The 17476-nt window shown below is 41.2% G+C and overlaps 1 protein-coding gene across 1 annotated transcript in view; it reads right to left on the minus strand.

Annotated features, from left to right (window-relative positions):
• Dner (delta/notch like EGF repeat containing) overlaps window positions 1-17476 on the minus strand; it is a 195230-nt gene that overhangs the window by 119526 nt on the left and 58228 nt on the right. The window contains exon 5 of the mRNA XM_010608136.3: window positions 7924-8077. Within this exon, the coding sequence (XP_010606438.2) occupies window positions 7924-8077 (154 nt within the window). The remainder of the gene's footprint in view (window positions 1-7923; window positions 8078-17476) is intronic.

Below are 17476 nucleotides of genomic sequence, written 5' to 3' on the forward strand. Positions count from 1 at the left end.
CAGTTATAACCATCAATGTTAATGGTCTCAATTCACCAATCAAAAGAAATAGACTGGCAGAATGGGTCAAGAAGCAAGATCCAACAACATGCTGCATACAAGAAACATACTTAATTCAAAAAGAAACTCACAGACTAAAAGTTAAAGGGTGGAAAACATTACTCCATGCCACAGGAATCCCCATCCCACCCGCCCCGCAAAAAAAGCAGGAAGAGTTATCCTCTTTGCAGAGTAAGTGGATTTCAAACCAACACTAATTAAGACAGACAAAGAAGGACATGACATCCTTATAAAGCGAACAATCCTACTCATATGTCAGGCCAGTTGTAACTTGAGGGTCCACTGTATTCACAATCTCTACATTAACTATGACTCAAAACACCTTTTTGTCATGACACCTGACATAGAAATTAAAAGCAAAATATATCGGGCCAGGGATTTAGCTCAGTGGTTCTGCTGCTTGCCTCGCAAGCACAACATCCTTATAATAATAAATAAATATATATATATATATATATATATATAGTTGAAGCAAAAATATCAAAACAACTAACAGATTTGAAGCTGCATATTCTTTGCTGAAAACAGTATTTTCACTTATGAAGAAATGATCTTTTCTTAGCGGAAATAAACATTCCATTAAGACAACAACATCACTAAGGAGACACTTTCTTGGCCATTTTTGTTCTCTGGTGACAAGAACCTAGATTAGATTAACTCATTTTTCAAACAAGATAATTCTGCATGATTAAATTTGTAATATCATCAAAATATAGCGGGATAAATTTCCAAAGAGAATACATCCTTCCTACTGTCAGGGTCTAATGACACAGAGAACTTTTGTAGATAAGTTCCCTTATTTTTTGTAACTTTTTTTGGTAACTTTTGTAAATAAGTCCCTCTTTTATTTTACTAAAAACCTACAAAATGTTAGGAAAATTTAAAATGACTTCTGTCTCTTAACAGCAGTCTGCTGTGTTTAGTTCAAAATTAACAGACACTGGAGGCACTGACCATGAAGTGGGACATTTGGCCCCATTCCTAACCTTGAACACCCCTTCTTGTGCACTAGAATACATAGCTAGATGGATCTTAAGGCAAACTCCCTAACTACAGGGAACTGTTACATCTGGGTTAGAGTGAACTGCCGTATTACTGTAATTTGTACATGGGTGATGTGAACTGAGGAAATGAACTGTAACCACCTGAATGAGATCATAGCTGTAAAACCTGTAAAAGAGGAAGCTGCAACCCAATAGGAGGTCAATCACCGGCACTGCCTATTTGAGTGTGATTGACCTTTGCCTGGCAAAATAAACTTTTTATTTTACTTCCATTCCACTCGTGCATGTCACTTGCCAATTCCTTCTGCAACCCTAATGTGCACATCTACTGCTTCAGAGGTCAGCTGGTTGACGTTAATCAACCTGCAAATAATTATTTCATGAAGGGAATGTAGTTTTCCTACAGAAAAATAATTCTTTTCAAGGACATTTGGAACTAAATGAAGTAGAAAAATTCTCATTTTAAGCAAGCGGGCTTCCACTTTGGGGTAAAATTGTCTAATACGTCTTCTCTTAAGAAGAGATTCATTGAACATGACAAAGCTACAATGTCGGCACAGCGGTGAATCACACATTGGTCACAGGAAAGGGCTCAGCTCACCATGTGGGTTCCTGGCCAGAAAGACAGCATAGTAAAACAATCAATAGCATGATTGTTAGAGGCCAGCACAAGGCACCTGGCAGGATACAGACACCGGAAAGTGTTCACCACTTATTTCCTCTCCCTGGACAGAGACTGTAGGACATAGTGACTGGATTCTGACAAGTGGAGTGCGGAGAAAGTAAGATAAGAGGACACTACCCTGAAACATCACATAGGGTCCCTCCGCCTCTCCTTTTCCCTTCAGCAAAATCAATGACAGCCACCTATTCAGGGTGTTGTCCTCTTGAGTCATCTCCTGAGGGTCAGACTAAGACACAAGAGGTCTGGGGAGTTATGTGCTCTTACAAAACAGCATAGTGTTTTCCAATATCCTTAGCCAAGTGGTCAAATTTCCCCGAGCCTCGGTTTTCTCCTGCATGAATCTGATATAATCCAGAGTGATTAACTAAGGTTACCCTTGGAAAGAACTTAGCAGAGACCTGGCTGAGCACTAGCAATCCCCCCACCGTGTGTGTGCGTGTGTGTGTGTGTGTGTGTGTGTGTGTGTGAGAGAGAGAGAGAGAGAGAGAGAGAGAGAGAGAGAGAGAGAGAAAGAGAGAGACAACTACAATAAGACACTTATTGAGAGGTAGAGCTAGAGGCTGGACGGAAGAAAGAAAAATGGGGGTAGGGATTCCTAGAGAGACTTGGAACTGACAAAAAATAAACCTTTTCAAGAGAACAGCAGGGCCAAGTCATGGGCCATGAGCAGAGAGAGCATGGAAGCGCCTGGGTACTGCTGCTGTAATCTCTCCTCTCTCGGACCAGGATGTGGCCTCCAGCATAAGGAAGAACAGAGCCCAGGGGTCAAGTGGGAATGGTGATGGCGTTGGGGAATCCTGTGGACCCACCTCTGTGAAAAGGCAATGAAAGGAAGATGCTGGAAGTCACGGAGATCCTGATACAAGAGGAGTGGCTGAGACCCCAGCCATGCGCAGCCACCGTGGGGCAAAGCTGGAGGCCAAACAGCTGATAAGGGTGCTACAACTTCAAGGGGAGCAGAAGAGATTTTTTAAATAACTGCTAGGGTTCTCTGGATGCTTTGAAATTCCACTCAACCAGAAAGGACACCTTTCCCAGGGAGGGATGTTTATCACAGGGAGACAGCTCAAAGCAAGCAATACACCTCCCAGAGGCAACTCGGAAAACAGCATGATGTACGTGTCAGTGTAGAGAGCGTTTCTATCACTTTTAAACGTGTTTAAGCTATGAACAATGCACAGAGTCACCTAGATCTAAAATAAAGCCTCACAACATTTCACGAAAATTAGGGAACTTTCAACATACAATACTCAGAAAATAGCATAACTACCATTAAAAAGTAACTTATTAAAGCAGTCACCTGCTATAGTTTACAAGTGTGATACTACAAAACAGTACTGTTGTTTTAACAGAAGAAATAAAGAGGACCATTTTGTAAATCAAGACAAATGTGCCAACATTTAGATTCCAGCACAATTTCTCATAAATTTACCAGCATTTACAAATGGGTCCCTGGGTCTCAGTAGAATTATCAAAATTCCTAGACTTGTAAAACGACCCTATGGTCCTTACACTGAAAGTCAGGAACTAATTTTACCGTGATTATTGTTGTTATGAAGTCAAGTAGAATCCTGTATCCTTGTATGGGAACCCAAACATATTAACAGAAATGGTAAATCTTAGTTGCTGGAAGTAAGAATTATTTTTCCTATTAATAATCAGAAATAACTCAGTATGCGTCAAGACATTCCAAATCAATAGTTAAATTATACAAGTGCAGACATGATGAGATGAAAACAGACACAGTCAAAAATACGTGAGGTATGTAGCCATTCCACATTCTGTCAGTAGTGGTGAAGAAGGAGATACCAAACAGAGCTTCATATACTGAGTATTTACAGAAATGGAACATTTCTGAACAAGAAGTAAAGTTATGTTAAAATATAAAATTGGATCCCTTTCTTGTGCCATATAAACAAAACTGAAATTCATACTGATTAAAGAGTTTCATGGGAAACAAAATTTGTAAATGCTTAGTGCAAAATACCTTACATCTTTCAAATCTTCAGGCAGGGAAACACTGTCTTAAATAGGACACAGAATGAATCAACTACAAAAGCAGAAGTTTGAGAAACCTAATAAGAATGATCCATCCATCAAAAAACTCGTGGGAGTACCAGAGATGGAATTGAGTGGCCCTGTGCCTGCCTGGCAAGTACTGAGTTCCATCCCCCATACTGCAAAACAAAAAACGAAACACAAAACCTCCTTAAAGTCAAAAGACAAACTAAAAGCTTGGAGAAATTATTTATAATTCATATAAGTGGCAAAGATGAGCATAAAAAAATAAAGATTAGCATCAAAATTGGAAAATGCTTACAAATAAACCATAACAACACACACAATACGGACAAAAAGAGAAAAACAGATCTTACATACAGGAAATGTGTGGCTGACACACATATGAAGGGGAGTTCAGTGTCATTACAATCAACAAAGCACAAGCACAACTAGATACTTTTTTTGCACCTATGTAGTTGGCTAACATTAAAAATTCTGACATTACCAAATGTTGAAGATGATTTGAATCTACAACATAATTTATACCTTACACTTAGGAGTACATATTAGTGCAACAACTCCTTTGGAAAACAGTCTGGCAAGCTGCCCTGTAATTGATCAATCACATAGGTCCCTCCCAGTCTACCTTATGTTCCCTTCTAGGTCTATACCAAAAGCATCCTCTAGCACAAGAAAAAAACATCTCTAGCACAAACACTCCAGAAGACACAGAAGAATGCATATCAGTGCCTGCCCACGGCAGAAGAGATGATGCGTGCATGATACCATTTTTTAAAAAGTGAAAACCTTAAAATAAATATAAGTGCTTCTAGTAAAAATATGCAAATAATAAAACCATAAAAAGAAAAACAAAGGGTTGATCAAATTCCAAGTGATCATTCCTTCCAGGTAGACTATGTTAGAGGGGGATGGTCTCATGAAGAAGGTACAACCCCTACTCTGGTGTGGTTAACTGGTACTTAGTGACTATAAAACAGGTTATGCATGGAGAAGATGAAAGTTTTCTGAACTAAAATAGCTTTCATGTATTTGCAATTCACCAAACCTACTCCTTGTTCACAAACCAAGAATTAATATCATTCTAATTCCAAGTATATGAGATTATATTTTTAGCAGAGAAATTTTGTTTGAAAACAGTCCTGACTAAAATATCAAACCAGTGCAAAGAATGAAAACCTCCAATTAATAGCTCTAAATGAGACTGCAGTTTGAATATCCTTTACCCACATGCTTGGGATTAAAAGTACTTTAGATGATATTGTCATTCAGATATCTTGGAATATTTGCATAGACATTATTGGCTGGGCACCCTAATTCCAAAAATTCAAAATCTAAACTGCACTGACATGACACTCAAAAAGTTTCAGATTTGGGAATTTCCAATTTGGTATATTTTAATTAGCAATGGTCAACCTATATCAACAGAAGAGTCTTTATTTGTTCTAGCATTACTTATATAAGTGAGAAATTGCAAACATCTTAAAGACCAAGCAAGAGAGGAATGGTTTAAAACATCAGCCTACATTTATAGGCTTCCAGTAATTTGTCTTATCCACACACTGACTGAGCATTCACAGCTTGTCAGACACTGAGGGATTCAGTGATGAACAATAGTGCTGCTGGCTCTGCTCCTGTGGGGCTTAACTCTGGTAGAAAAGACTGACAGTAATGAAAGAACCACACATGTAAATGTGTCCAGAAATCAGATAAGAGCTGTGCAGGAAAAGAAGACAGGGTTATAAAAGAGAGAAACAGAGGGAGGTTTATCTTTAAGGTTTATATTTAGCCCAGACTTCCTGAGAAACAGAGGTATTTAACAAAGGTCTGACACAGATCTGTCAGTTAATTAACCAGGTGCACAGAAGTGAGGGTGGGCTCTGTGACAGAAGAGAGCTCAGGCTATTGGGAGGTGCAACAGCTTGTGTCTTGATGCAGCCCCAAAGCCTCATGTGGTCATAGGTGGGGCTTTTTCAGAGGTGGCTGGGTCTACAGTGTGTGATGGTGGGTTTGATTCATGGTGCAACACTAGGCTCAAGGGCACTAGGATTAAGGGTGTGAGTGCTACCTGCCCTAAGTAGTCTGGATAAGATATAAGGGAAAAAAAGACCTGTGATCATCCCTTGCTTGCTTTTCTACCCTCTCCCCACCATGAACTGTTTCTCCTCTGTGATGTCTGTCTGCCATGCCACCCTGACTTGGAGCTAGCCAATGATGGACTGAAACCCCTACAAACTGAGCTAAATAAACCTTTCCTCCTTTAACTTATGTGTTGGGTATTTTGTCTCAGCAATGAGAAAAGTAACTAAAGTGGGAGGTAAAGATCAGGGTATATGGAACTCAGAGCAAGAAAGACACTGAGATGAGATGGAGCATCCAAGACAGGTATCTCAGAGAATAGAGCCATATATTTTGGTCTTCTTACAAAGGGGAATGAGAAGAAGGAGTTTAAGGAAGAAAGCAAGTATATCAGATTTTATTGGGAAAGGACCAACTTCAGGCATGTAGAGAACACAGAGAACAAGGGCACACAAGTAGGAACCATGATCCCTCCGGTTTCAGCATGAGCAGGGTCAAGAGTGGATGGAGAAATTGTGGAAGGCTTCTCAAAAGCACAGGCAGAAGACAAAGACAGCTAGCCTGGGAGCAGCAGCAGAGAAGGTGCTGGACCTGAGAGGTCTGTAGCTGACATAATGGGAAACACTAGAAGTAGGAAGTGGCTGGAGAACATCTAGGATGACTTGTAACTGTCTGGCTTAGAAGTGGATAGGACACTGGAAGATGCGCTGGTGAGCTTGGAGGCACAATTAGTTCAGAGTGGGGATGACTGAGCTTAAGGTGGCCTGGGACATCCAAGTGGAGATGCCTGGTGGGCGGTCACATCTGTGGTGGATCCGCATACACAATTACAGAAGTTGCAAATGTAAAAGACATACTCCATACTGTCCCAATGCATGAAGTTGGTCCACATGTGACTGACATGAAAGGATGTCTGAGATTCACCAGCATATAACCTTTAAAAAGCAAGTTATAGGAAATGCATATGCTATAATTACTTTTTTAAATATGTTGAAAAAATACTTAATATATTTGCAAGAGAGATGCCCTTGTGCAGGCATGCATGTACACACACACACACAAAGTCTGGAAAGAATATACCAAACTATTAACCCAACGCTATGATTCTATCAAATTTGGATTGGCATAAAGGAGTGAAGTGGTCTCATCTTTTCACTTATAAACTTCTACATTATTTGGTCTCGTTTCTCACAGTGAATACCTAATCTCCGCATCTTCCGCTTCATTCCATCTCCTTCTGCATCCTCAGCTTCTGCTAATTCCTGACTCCCCACCCAGAAGCAGAAGTTGGCAAGAGGATGAGTCGGAAAGAGGAAAGGTGAGGTGAATTGTGCACATTATTTGATAATGAAATCAGAGTAACTTATCCACTTTCCAGCTGCATTGAAAAAACAGCTGTATCAAATGTTTGCTGGAAAAACACCCTTCTTGCTCCTGAAGGGTCTGTAGTTGATGGGGCTGAGCAGTAAGTCAACCAAGATGTTCTCCAGACCCTGAAAGTCTGTGGCCAGGCACACTGGCCACTGCTGTCTCTTCAGTGCCATTCAACATGCTCAAGAGGATTTCAGAGTCTCATATAACATCCCAGAATACAACATATGAAGCTCGGAATGCTAATGACATGCCCCACTGTGGAAAACAGGGTGCCAGGAACTCAGGCTAATGAACGTACAATGACAGAGAAATTAACATAAACAGAAGGATTAGGTAGCTTTATATGACCTGAGTATTTTACCCTATATTTTCCTTAAATTACTTGACATAATCACCCAAAACAGTGCCAAATTGGTTTTGAAATATCCGGGTCTCTATTTGACAAAGAATATTATTTTCCCAGAACAAAACTAGTGGAAGGCTACAATAGAAGCATTGTGGCATCAGAAAGCAAACCAGAGGGCATGATCATCCTCATGTGAACTTCCCTCTCCTTCCCTGACTATAGACACAAACTGATGAATCAAGTAGATCTTGCAGGCAGGCACCTGTCACAGATGGTGACAGTACTGCTTAAGCATCCTTAATTAAGAAGCAAATACTCTACAGAGAAAGAGACACTTCTAACTACACAAAACGTACCAGGAAGGCAAAGGCAAGTGAAATTGTTCCCCTCCTGCTTTTCATTTGCATCGATACAGCTAGCTTCATTCTTGCAGGGTTTCCTGTGGCAGGCATCAAATTCTTCACAGAAAGTACCCATGTACTGGTCCTCACAGGTGCAGGAGAAAGTTGCCTGAAACACAAAAATACAGTGCTTTTACCTGGGTCTCCTGACATGCGTGTTCTGGCTGTAAAACTTGAAGTTCGAAAGCACCACCTCTTTCTTATAAAGGGACCGATACTGAGTACTTATCTCACTTATGTCACAATCTGGTTAAAAATCATAACTCTAGGAGAAACAGTACGCTTTTCTTTGCAGTTTAATTTCGGACATTTATTTTTACAGTTCTTTATTCGTACTTAGCCCAACCATTTTCAAACTTCTCAAAATAGAAATGGGAAGAACAACTTGTTTTAGGCTTAAAATGAAGCTTTGCTGACATGACATGGAAAGGTAATTTTCTAGAGCAGATAACACTGTTGCTACAGCCATTAAATTTGATGTCACTCCAACCGAATAAAATCCTCAGCACAGATAACACTTGCAAAAAACTCACCAAACATCCTACCGAGTCACTACAAATTGGACTCAATGTACAGTCATAATAGGATTCCTGGTTGCATGGGAAAATAACACAGTTCAAGCAACCATTTTGCTTGGTTTATTACAGCATTATTATCTTAGTAAAATACCATAATTCAAACATCAAGCACAGAGAATTTTATTTGAGGTTTCATTTCTGAGATAGTGACAAAAATACAAACAGAATTGGGTCTTCCTGCTCCTTTCTTAGGGCCAACCTGAGGATAATGACAGGTCTGAAAAAAAAAACAAAAAACACAAAATCTGTCTCCAAGCTCATGTGTAGTGAGTGATGTGGATCATTCTTTCCATGAAGAAGAAAGGAGGAGAGGCAAGTACTACTCAGCCATAAAGAATGAGAAATAAGAGACATTTATAGCTAAATGGATGCACAGTGAGGCCAATTCTTCAGTGAAATTAATAGCACAGATATGTAAATACTAAATAGTTTCACGTGTGACAAACTGAAAGTGTAAATAAGGATCAAAAGGCATAATAGATAATGTGAAATAGTAAGAAAATGTCCAAAGGGGAAGGGGAAAGGAAAGAAAGGAATGGAATTAGTATGAGAAAATGAAAAAATGGAAACAAAGTCTTTGTACATGGGGAGGGGTGGAGGGGGTGAAGGGAGGACAGGGGGATGGGGAAAAAATAAGAACCAAGATGGATTATGTAAAGGTGCAAATTTCCAATGATAAACGTCATTATACTGTATACCTAAAATGTACCAATAAACTTAATTTTTAAAAAAAGAGCATTAGCAAACCTGCTACTCAAACAATCTAAACAAACAAAAGCACAGCTCTCAGCTCCCTCCCAGCCCAGCCCTACACACTGGCTGCTGTCCAGTATGTACTATTCCATGTTTCCACTTTTCCAGGGCACTGTCCCCACCTTCCCTGCCTCTCCCAGGCCCCAGCCCTCTGGCCCTGATCTCAGACACAGACTCCTGCCTCTCTTAGGGTCCATCAGCACTCCACACCTGCCTTCCTCCTGACTGAGGGACAGGTTCTCCCTTGTTCTCTTTAATATGCTCTGTCTCTCAATCAAGTTTACAGTTCTGTTACATTTCTTGATAGATTTATTCTTGCACATTTTGAGGGGCTACTGATATTTTGTTTGCCCCATTCTTGTAATACCCATCCTAGTTGCTAGTGATTCTTACTGGCAAATAAAAAGCCGGGGCTTTGTTACCGGTCATTACACTAATGTTTCCATTAGAGCTCAGAATTTTAGTTGATCCTTGGGGTTTCTAGATAACACCAAATGGCGGGTAACCAACTGCAGATAATGGTAACATTACCGCCTCCTCTCCAGTCCCTGGGGTTACTGGCAGCTGTTCCAGGCTGATTTTGACCAGGAAGTGATGTTTGTAAAATTTATCACTAAGCAGAATTCTATCATGATTGCTGAATTTTATCAAATACCACCTTAGGTACTACAGAAATGATGTACGGCCTTCATCTTTGACCCATCATTATACGAACTGAATGTCTAGGTTTCTTAGTATTGATTTAATCCACTATTCCTGGAAGAAATACCAACTTAGGTAATTAGGGAAAACGGTTTGAATATGACTGGATCCCATGTGGAGTTTTACGTCTGCCACTCCTCTCTCCATTCCTCTTCTCCTTCTAAGAAAAACTGAACCTGCACAGGAGATCATGTTTTACATCATAAAAGGAAGCCCCTCACATGTGACTGAATGAGTGAAAGAACAGCTGATGGGATCTGAGACGACCAACGAAGAGGCCAAACAGTAACACACGACGTTTACCTTGACCAAATACCCAGGTTTTGTGTATTTGCTGCTGTTGTTTTGTTGGCCGAATGTGCTGCTGAGGGAATGCGGCAGGGTCCCTTTTCAGCTGTGTAATCCAGTCTCCCTGAGTTGAAGAACACAGTCTTCAATTCCATCTTAGAAACTTGAACAACTGGGATTTAAGGAATAGCTCTGCTTCTTACACTAAGAGCTGCATTTTCTGCTATTTCCAACTTCTCTGAGTTCTTTGTAGGAAATGGGAATTCCTCCTGCATTTTAGCAATAGGTTGATGCCACATCTGGTCTTTCATAATGTGAAATGGTTCTTTCTCATGCGTTTGCACTGCCTTGGTAACTGGAAACTGGGTGAAGCTACAACAAGGTGTGTGAGAAATGTCTCCCTTAGACAGGAAGCTCCTTTTTTCTAGAACTATCTCCTAAGGAAAATCCTGTCCTTGTTCACACAAGAGTCCGTGTTTGGTTTTGATATTTGCAGGAGTTGTCCCTGGCCCTTTTGTGCATCCAGAGATTTCTGACTGCCTCTGAAATGCAAATACTGAATGCACCCAGTGTGCACAATTCCAAAGTGGGCCTCTGTGTCATTAGATTTCTGCGTGTCATTGGTTTTGGCAGCTGCCTCCCACAATTTACGATTTGTATCCAGACATTCCATGCCGCAGATAAATTTCCTTGGTTATTTGAGAGATACATCTTGTATATAATTCATCTTGTGAGTGCCATGGAAAATATGTTGCATGTGGAAATAAATTATTAAAATCCCCCAATCAAATACTCTCTGGTTAGCTTTGACTGAGTCTGAAGCTAAAACAAAAGCCACACGTTTTGTTTCACTTTACTTTAGCAGGGACTTTGGAAGGAAGCTTTAAGAAACTACTGAAATAATTGCTTCTGACAAGGCAGAGCACAAATCAGTTTTTAAGTTTCAGTCGATGTATGCAAAAGGAGACTAACATATATTGACATATTCACAACCATAAAGCTTGGGTTAAATCGTTGAGTGTTCTCTATTACCTCAGCCATAAAGTGGTATTCTTCCTTAAGTTCATTCTGTTAAAAAAAAAAATGCTTTCCAATAATATTAAAAGGGTGTGGGCTGGGGATTTAGCTCAGTGGTTCCATTGCCTGCCTCAAAAGCGCAAGGTCCTGAGTTCGATCCCCAGTACCAAAAAAAACAAACAAACAAACAAATAAAATGGTGTGTTTGATAGTTTCAGGACAATCAACTTTGAAGAGCACATGAGTGTTTATTAGAGGAAGTTATGTTTATTGATGCACATTTTTGTGGAAAACTTGGATCACCGAAAGCTGTGAACTGCTAACTTTCCTTTGACAAATTTAATCAACTACGATATTGCTAATCAAGGTCCAATTAACTCCACTAATATAGAGGACAAACTAAACTTCCTCAAAATTAATTTAGCTAAAATACAGAAAGATACTTCCCTGCAAAAGGATTGTATATGTACATGCAAAAGTCTTTTGCAACTAAAATTAAAAGTAACCTTCACAGATTAATTCTGAAACCCAACACAGAATCTCAATTTTCCACAACAGTTTGAAGTCAAATATTCCATCTTTTAAATTATGGCACTTTCTCAGACAGAGGTAGGAAGCCTACTTAAAAACTTTCAGGGTTCAAATCTTTCATGGGCCAGGGATTTATCTTGGTGGTTCCACCAGCTGTCTCACAAGCTTAAGGTCCTGAGTTTGATCCCCGGGACCAAATAATAGCAACCATCCTCGTCGTCATCGTCATTTTTGGAAGCACTCCTTTGCTTACCTGTTCAATATATTGAATATTTACTGAGCACCTGCTACAGAATCATAAACGCGAACGTGACTCTGGTGAAGATTATACGACTGACCATGAGCAAAACAACCAAATAAATGGCATAGTGCACGAGGTAGTGAGGCCATGGGAAACAGAGACAGGGAACAGAAGTGGGAGGGGCACGATCTTAAGTAGGGCGCCTGACTATGGCGGTAACTTGGCACAGGTGAGAAGATGAGGAAGTGTGCACGGCGGGCCTGCTGAGGGAGGGAAGACATGGGCGGTAATGGGAACAGCCAGTGCCCAGGTTCAGCGGAGTGAAAGAAAGGAACAAATGCCAGAGGAAAAAAAAAGACAAAGGATCAGCTGTGAGGTCCTGGGGGTGCAGCAATTCTCAATGGGAGGGCCACTGTGTCCCCACAGAACACATCGGGCAAGGTCTGGAGATACTTTTGCTTGCACAAGACAGAGCCCACGGCAAGGAAAGACACAGGACTGAAGGTCGATCGTGCTGAGGTTAGAAACCCTGGTGCAGGGCCTCACAGGTTACTGAATGGACTCTGGCTCTGTAAACTTAGGGAAAGATATGTTAGTTGCCAAGAGACCAAAAATGCACTGTGCACAGTAAAAGTGCTTTACAATATATTATCTTGTTTCGTCGCTACTTTTATTTTGTTTTGATAAGATCCCAATCCTGACAGTAAATGATTCCACAGGCATCTCAAAGCAAAAACTAGAGGGCCACTTATCCAGGGGAAGTTTAGTGTAGCTCACCATGACGTGATGTCAATTCCATCGTCTGGGATGATTTTCTAAGTAGGAGAGGTATCCTTACTCCACGGTATAGAATAACCGGCTATTACCAGACTATTTAACCTGAACTGGATATTGTCCGAGATTTATTCTTTAAAACCATTCATTCAGGACACACGTTTTGTATGCCTCCGTGTGAGGAGCAACACTGTGGCCCCCAGAGATCTGGTGAAGGGCACGGTGGCTCATGCTGTATTCAGAGACGGACGGGTTCTCTATACAATAACATCCCAGAGCGACAGAAAATACCCTGTTGCAGAGTGGCAAGGGCTGTGAAGCAACAGAACTCAATGTGAGAAGACAGAGAAGGACGATGGGGTGTAAACTGGCTTTTATGTCAATCAGCATCTAGTTGAGAGGACTAATGTCTTTGAAGAATTGTATGCATTTAGAATTCCATCTTCCTCTGCATAATCACAGACTTCCTTTATACCTACATCGAGCCCAGTCACCCAAAACCTGGGTTCTTAACCATATTCTCTCACTCCTCAGGCAAAATTGCTATCACTGAGTTGTGATTTCACCTTCCTCTCTGTTAAATATTCAAAGGCCTATGAGAATAGTATATCCCGTACATCCAGTGGAGCCCCATTCTGAAGCCTTGCCCAAGAAAATCCACTCCCTGAAGTGCCACTTATTTTGCCAGCCTTGAGAACTAAAAGTTCATCCCTTTGAACAATGCAAAGAACAGGTATAGATTTTTCTCTTTTTCACTGGGTGGCTGTACGCTCAGAATCTAACCATTAAACAGAGCTTATGACTTATGTGGCTACTGCCTTTGTCCCCTAGCTGAGACATTACCATTTAATTTATGTATTTCCTGACTCTTGGTTATTTTCTGGTATTTTCCTACTTAAATATTTTATAAGATATGGAATATAAATAAATGAGGCAAAATTCCCCAGCATGGCGCACAAAGCCCTTGAAAATCTGGCCCCACCCTCCCTTTACTATCTCTTTCCCTGTAATTTTCACCTTTCAATAAAGTCTAATTGTTAATGAGTGAATCATCCCACAGAGCTAGGCTTTCTGAGCAACTATATTTCTCTCTTTAAAAATCAGAACTTATAGGACTGTGAAATAAGAATAAAATGGCTAAAGGGGAAGTGGGAAGGGGAGGGGAAAGGAAATAAGGGAAAAGAAAAAATGCAAGAAAAGGAAAAAATGGAAACAAAGTCTTTGTAAAGAGGGAAGGGTGAAGGGGGTGAAGGAAGGGCAGGGGAATGGGGAAGAAATAACCAAGACATATCATGTAAAGGTACAAGATCCCAATGATGAATGTAACTGTACTGTTTTCTTTAAATATACCAATAAACTTAATGGGGAAAAAATCAGAACTTATAAACTTCATTTTACTTTCTCCCTTACAGTATAGAGAAAATATAATTACTTCTTTTGGGTGTCTAGGTGACAACCGTACAAACATAGAAATCCCAAGTAATCCTCCCCACCCACCACTGTACTACGGATCGAACTCAGGACCTTGTGCTTGCCAGGATGTAGCCACTGAGCTACATCCCCAGCCCCAAAATCCTAATTAATTATACACTAAAGTTGTGTATAAAACTTGCTGCCATGGAATTATCTCCTTAATCAACATCTGCCAAATGCGTATCACTGGCTTTATTTATGAATTGAGAACATACTCAACAGGGAGATCAGATAACTTACTCAGGGTGTCCTAGCTGACAAGTATAAGGTCCAGGCTCAAACCCATACTTGTCTGATCCCAAACCTTCTTCCATTCACAGCTACCTGCTGTCCTCCCCCCCCATCCCACCCAGGGCCCCAATGGCCTAAAATTTGGTAGAGTGATGTGGTAACACCCTTCACCCTCACTGTTAAACGACCTCCAACAATGGTGGTAATTTAGTGCTTGCTGTAGGTTTCTGTGGCTCTCCTATCTCCTCCTTTGCTGCCAGAGAGTTGCCTTCCTCAGCTCTGCCTTACTGGCTGTCCTTCTGGCTCACTGATTCTCATTTCCTAGGGTCTTGAGACTATTACTCCATTTATCCGAAGACAATGTCACAATGAAGACATCCTTCGTGGTAGCAGAAAGTATCTCTTGTACATGCAGGGCCAAATTACTCGTAAACAGACTTTGGAAGCTAGGATTCTTTGCCAGAATCGGAAGACCCTGAAGTCCAGGACCGCAGACACCAGACGTGGCTGAGCTTGGGTATGTTCACTGAACTAAGCTGACTGCAGAGTTTCAGAGAAGTCTTTTGCAGAGGCAGAGTCCTCTTTGCCCACTTCCCTGCCTATCTCTGATGATTTTGGATGTGGTTTCGGTAACATCAGAGACCTTTTACATCCCTTGACCATGTGTTCTTTGAAAGGGAGCGTGGGAACAAGCGTCAGAGGGATTGCCCTGCAGGAATCTCTAAACCGGTGAAGCCAGGATGGAGATGATTCAGGCCACTCCTTGCTGAAGGGCTCGCCAGGCCGATGCCGATTTCCACAGTGGGCCAGCTGGATGCCAAAACAACTTCTTCTAGGTTATTCCTACTTAAACACCTGGACATCCGCAAGGTCAAAACTCTGCCTAATGAGTTGATAATCTTTGAGGCCAAGGTGACACATACATGCGGGGTCTTCACCAAATTACTCTCTGCATTTTTATGTATGTTTGAAATTTTCCATAATAAAAAAATTTTGTTGTTGTTGTTGTTTTTATATTAAGAGTAGGGCTGAGCACCAAGGAAGGGAAGGTCCAAACTGAGACGTCGGAATCCCCTTCAGCATCCCGCATCCAGCTCCTGCCTTTGGAATGTGGTGCTGCTGGCTGGAGGGATCCTAAGGGATTCTGTGCAGAACATAGTGTGCACACTGCCCAGTCCCCTAATATGAAGCCCCGAATACGAAGAGAGTTATTTTATTTTCAAGCGCCAGGAAAAGTTCTGCCTGCCCTAAGGGACTGATACGTTTTCCCCTTATGGACAAGCATGACTCACATACCAGAGCAGATTTCCCTCTAAACAACCCCGTCCACTGGAAGACAAAGCTCAGCCACTCCAGTGCCCAGGGAAGGCTCGGCTGCCTCTCAGCTTTCCCAGTGCACTGGGGTCAGGAGCTGGATGCCCCCCACCCAGGCCTTAGCTGGAAGAAAGGAATTCCTGCCCTCAGAGCCTACCAGTAAAATTTCAGAAGACCCCTCTGCACTTGCCCTCCACCCAGCTTTCCAATACTGGGAAACAGAAAAGCAGAATCCGCTCCCCAGCACTGGAAATCGCTGGACTCTGCACTGAGTCTTCCCAGGCACTGTAGGAGCCGTGATCTACGAAGATGATTCTGGCAGAGGGGCTTCTCTGGCCCTCTAACCCTTCGGAAAGGAGGTGGGTGGATCCTACTACCTCGGTACTAACAGCATCTACCAGGTTCTAGTCTGAACTGTCCTATCACCTATAGTACACTGACCTGAATCTGTGGAAACTTAGACCACACAAACCTTGTTCTAATCATCTTCATCCAAGAGCCCAGGAGCGTGGCTCTTCAGCTATGGGAAGCAGACTGGGTGGTCACCGAGTCTGAAATTAAGTAGCTGACAAACACTAGAGGGTAGGGTACAAAATCATAACCATCACATATATTTCTATATATAGTTATATTTCACATATAACTAGGCATAGGTGAGCCATAACCATAATAGTTTTAGGAGGTTTTAGGCAGGCTTAGAATAGGTGGGATTTTGCCTCTTCCTACATCCAGAATTAGTATTTCAAGAAGCAAAAGAGATTATGTGGATGCAAAACTTAAGAGACTATCTGAGAATTCTGCTTATAATTTCAAACAGCCTATAAATACTTTTCCTGAGCCCAGACCACACAAGAGTGCATGGAACCCTGCCACAAAAGACAAATTATTGCCTCCTTTGGGGAACATGGCACCCAAAGGAAAACACACCACGAATCGCATTTTTTAAATCTTCATCTGATGGCTAGGTCCTATGCTATTGTTCACTATCCATGTAATTTAAACAAAAATTCCTCCTGCTTATAGGTCATACTTTTACTTTCCTGTTAGCCTTAGACATAACATTTTTCTTCTATTTGGGTTTATGGATTTCAAATGTAGTAGCTTCTGTTTTTTAAGCAAATTGAGAAACATACAAACCATCTAAACATTAAATTCAAGACCTGATATTCATGAATTCAAAGACATAATTCCTTTGGCTTAAATGTTAAACTTCAAATTACAGAAACAAAAATGAGAGTCCTGTTCTTTCCTAGGAAGAGACAATCAAGTTTACTTTATTACTCAAGGAAAGAGAAATTAAATATCTTTCAGGAAGTTCTGTAAAAGCCTTCCTTCCTAAAACTAGACATATGGATTTGCAGAATAGATATATTCCAAAGCATTTTCCACCTGGGTAAGGGGGTACATGCTTGTAATCCCAGCACCCCAGCACTCCAGAGGCTGAGGCCGGAGAATCGTTGAAAGTTCAGGGGCAACCTGGAATAAACAGTGAGATCCTGTCTCCAAAAAAATAAATAGGGGCTGGGGATTTTGCTCAGTGGTTCTGCCTCGCATGTGCAAGGACCTGAGTTCAATCCCTGGCATAAAAGAAGGAAGGGAAGGGAAG

This window comes from Fukomys damarensis, unplaced genomic scaffold (genome assembly GCF_012274545.1).
Source record: "Fukomys damarensis isolate Sample0158 unplaced genomic scaffold, DMR_v1.0_HiC HiC_scaffold_16, whole genome shotgun sequence".
Classification (NCBI taxonomy): Eukaryota; Metazoa; Chordata; class Mammalia; order Rodentia; family Bathyergidae; genus Fukomys; species Fukomys damarensis.